Source organism: Hipposideros armiger, unplaced genomic scaffold (genome assembly GCF_001890085.2).
Source record: "Hipposideros armiger isolate ML-2016 unplaced genomic scaffold, ASM189008v1 scaffold_819, whole genome shotgun sequence".
Taxonomy (NCBI): domain Eukaryota; kingdom Metazoa; phylum Chordata; class Mammalia; order Chiroptera; family Hipposideridae; genus Hipposideros; species Hipposideros armiger.
In genome coordinates this window covers 788,762-791,711 of record NW_017732169.1, presented here as the reverse complement: position 1 = coordinate 791,711, position 2,950 = coordinate 788,762, and the positions used below count along the sequence as shown (strand labels likewise).

At 47.2% G+C, this 2,950-nt stretch overlaps 1 protein-coding gene across 1 annotated transcript in view; it reads left to right on the top strand.

Moving 5' to 3' along the window:
- Positions 1 to 2,163: 2,163 nt before the first annotated feature.
- Positions 2,164 to 2,950, top strand: part of LOC109374389 (late cornified envelope protein 3D-like) — a 4,931-nt gene continuing 4,144 nt past the window's right edge. The window contains exons 1-2 of the mRNA XM_019628949.1: positions 2,164 to 2,243; positions 2,713 to 2,945. Coding sequence (XP_019484494.1) covers positions 2,734 to 2,945 — 212 coding nt within the window. The 5' untranslated portion in view covers positions 2,164 to 2,243; positions 2,713 to 2,733. The remainder of the gene's footprint in view (positions 2,244 to 2,712; positions 2,946 to 2,950) is intronic.

The window sequence follows — 2,950 nt, the reverse complement described above, 5'->3', positions numbered from 1 at the left end:
CAATGATGGTGCCAACTTGGACCAGTGAAGCAACGTCCTCCACAACTAGACTGAAGAACAAAACGACAGCAACTTGTGTGTTCCCCTTCCCCTGATTCCCCAGCACTGGTCCCCTCTCCCAATTCCCCAATTAAAAAAAAAATCTTTTAAAAAAAAAAAGTAAGTGATGTGAAAGAGGAGGAAAACTGGTACAGATTAGAAGAAATTGAAGAGACATATCAGCCAAATGGGTGGACTTGTTTTGCATCCTGATTCAAAAAACCAACTTTAAAGTCACATTTTTTAGACAATTGTGGAAACATGAGCATGAGCAAAGTGCTGCATGATATTAACAAAGTATTGTTAATTCTGTTAGGCATAGTAATGGCATTGAAATTATATAAGAAAGACAATTCTCTTATGTGTTGAGATACATAATCCAGTATGTATGGGTTGGGAAAAGGTGAAGTCTGGGCTTTGCTTTAAAATAGTCCAAGGGTCGCCAGAGTGGCTCAGTGGGTTAAGAGCTCGCTCAAAAGTGTGAGCTCTCAGCAACAGCGGTTCTATTCCCGGCCTGAGCTGAGTTGCTGCTGAGCTGCCAACAGGTGGCAGGATGGCTGGGCTAAATAAATTTTAAAAATAAAATAAAATAGTCCAGAAAAAAAAGCTGGGGAGGAGGGACAGTAAATGAAACAATATTGGCAAAAGTATTGTTTTTCAATCTGAGTGATGGGTAATTGGGGGCTGACTATCCCATTCTACCTCTTTTTGCATAGATTTGAAATTAGGGCCAAAGCGTAGGCGTGAGGCTCAAGACAGAGAGCCAGCATGGGGAAGGATGCCAAGAAGTAGGCCCTCTGTGTCCTGGTGGGAGGAAGCTTCATACAAAATGCAGAAATTCCATTTCTACAGGTCCCTCTAAGGCAGTGGATCTCAACCTTCCTGATGCCGCGCCCCCTTAATACAGTTCCTCATGTTGTGGTGACCCCCAACCATAAAATTATTTTCATTGCTACTCTATAACTGTAATTTTGCTACTGTTATNAAAACGGGATTCAGGTTTTATAAACACTCATCATAGGCACACCTTAGAAATGATCAGATCTGTTTGTTCTGTTAAATGTGACGCACGTAACATCACCACCATCTTCAATCTCTCATTAGCTACATATCGAGCAAATCATCTTTATGACTCCCCATAATTATCTTAAATATTTCACACTGGCAGATCATTTCATCTTTTTAAATTAGTTTCAGGTGTACAAAAGAATGTATTAATAATATTAGACATTTCAAGCCTCACAAAGTGATACCCCCTCCCCCAAACTGTTGTCCCTCTGACATCATATACATCTATTACAATTCCATCGACTCTGTTCCCTATGCTGTACTCCATATCCCCAACTATATATTTATTAAATTATAGTTGACATACAATATCATTCAGCTTCAGCTTCAGGGGTACATTGCAGTGGTCAGGCATCAATTTTTTTTAATAATCAATATCATACATCCCACAGGAAAGTAAATACAGACAAACTGGATTTTTCCATACTATGTGTGAGTCTCATGATCTCAACTATTATAGGTCCTTCTGGTATTTTGTCTGCTCATTTCATCAAAGAAATTCTACTTTCGCTTCAGTTCTCATAATGGTCACACCTGATCCAGTGCCTGGACCCCATCCTCCATCCATTTCCCAACACATCTCATTCCCAGAGTCCAGCGCTCTCAGATCACCAACATCATGAGGAGTTGACTACAAGTGACCAAATCATGACCCTTGGGCCTATGCAGAGCACTAGGGAACTAAAACCCAAAGACACAGGTACCACGGGACCAATCTCAAGGTATCAGACATAAGTGTTTACTTCTCTGATGTCTGTCCAGTTAAACTTGAAATGCTCAAGGTCAGGAAATGTGTCATATGCATCTCTACATCCTCGCTGTCCAGCCAACATGCCAGGCGCGAAGTTAAACCTTGGAGTTGAATGAGTGAAAGGAGAACCAGCAGGCCCCCCAACACGCCTGGGGAGCCGTCATCAGGATTTCCTGGTTCCCTCTTGCCAGACGTCTTGGCGCATGTGCAGGAGGAAGCTGGAGAGCTGGGTGGGGGTGTCGGCTCTGTCACCCTCCCCCTGGTTGTGAAAGCAGCAGCTGCTCAGCCCTGTGTCACAGCCCAGCTCAGGATAAAAGGCCTCCTGTCCCCGACTCTTCATCCAGAGCATCCTCACAGACAGCCTCATCCTACCTCCTCAGATCCGGTGAGTGTCTGCAAGGGGACAGAAGAGGGGAGCAGAGGTGTCGGATGTGCAGACAGCAAGAAGGGGACCTTGGAGGGCAGCAGGGGACAGGCCAGGGACAGGGAGCCAGGCATCTCTGTGGGGTGCGTCAGGGTTTGCGACACGCCAGAGCCCTGGCTCTCAGCATCCCTCATCCTATCCTGAGAGGTGCACATCTGCCAGAGACATTCTCCAGGGTGGGGTGTATTTGCTTCCATGTTTCTATGAAGGCAGACAAATGTGGGGTCCAGTAAGAAGACCGCAGCATTATTTTAGGGGTAAGTGAGGGAAGTGTCTATCCAGGTCAATTTAACTTGAGGTCGGTTTCTATTTGCCTCCTGATCATAGCTCAGGAAGCAGCTGGCGTGAGGAGCAGGGGCTTTATAGGACCGTCCATAGAGGGGACACTGGCCTGGAGCTTGGCACTGACCTTTTCCTTTCATCCATCCAGGCTCACATCCCTCCCACCGAGATGTCCTGCCAGCAGAACCAGCAGCAGTGCCAGCCCCCTCCCAAGTGCCCCTCCCCCAAGTGCCCCCCCAAGTGTCTCCCCAAGAGCCCAGCACAGTGCTTGCCTCCAGCCCCCTCTGGTTGTGGCCCCAGCTCCGGGGGCGGCTGTGCCCCCAGCTCCGAGGGCGGCTGCTTCCTGAGCCACCACAGGCACCGCAGGTCCCACCGATGCCGGCGCC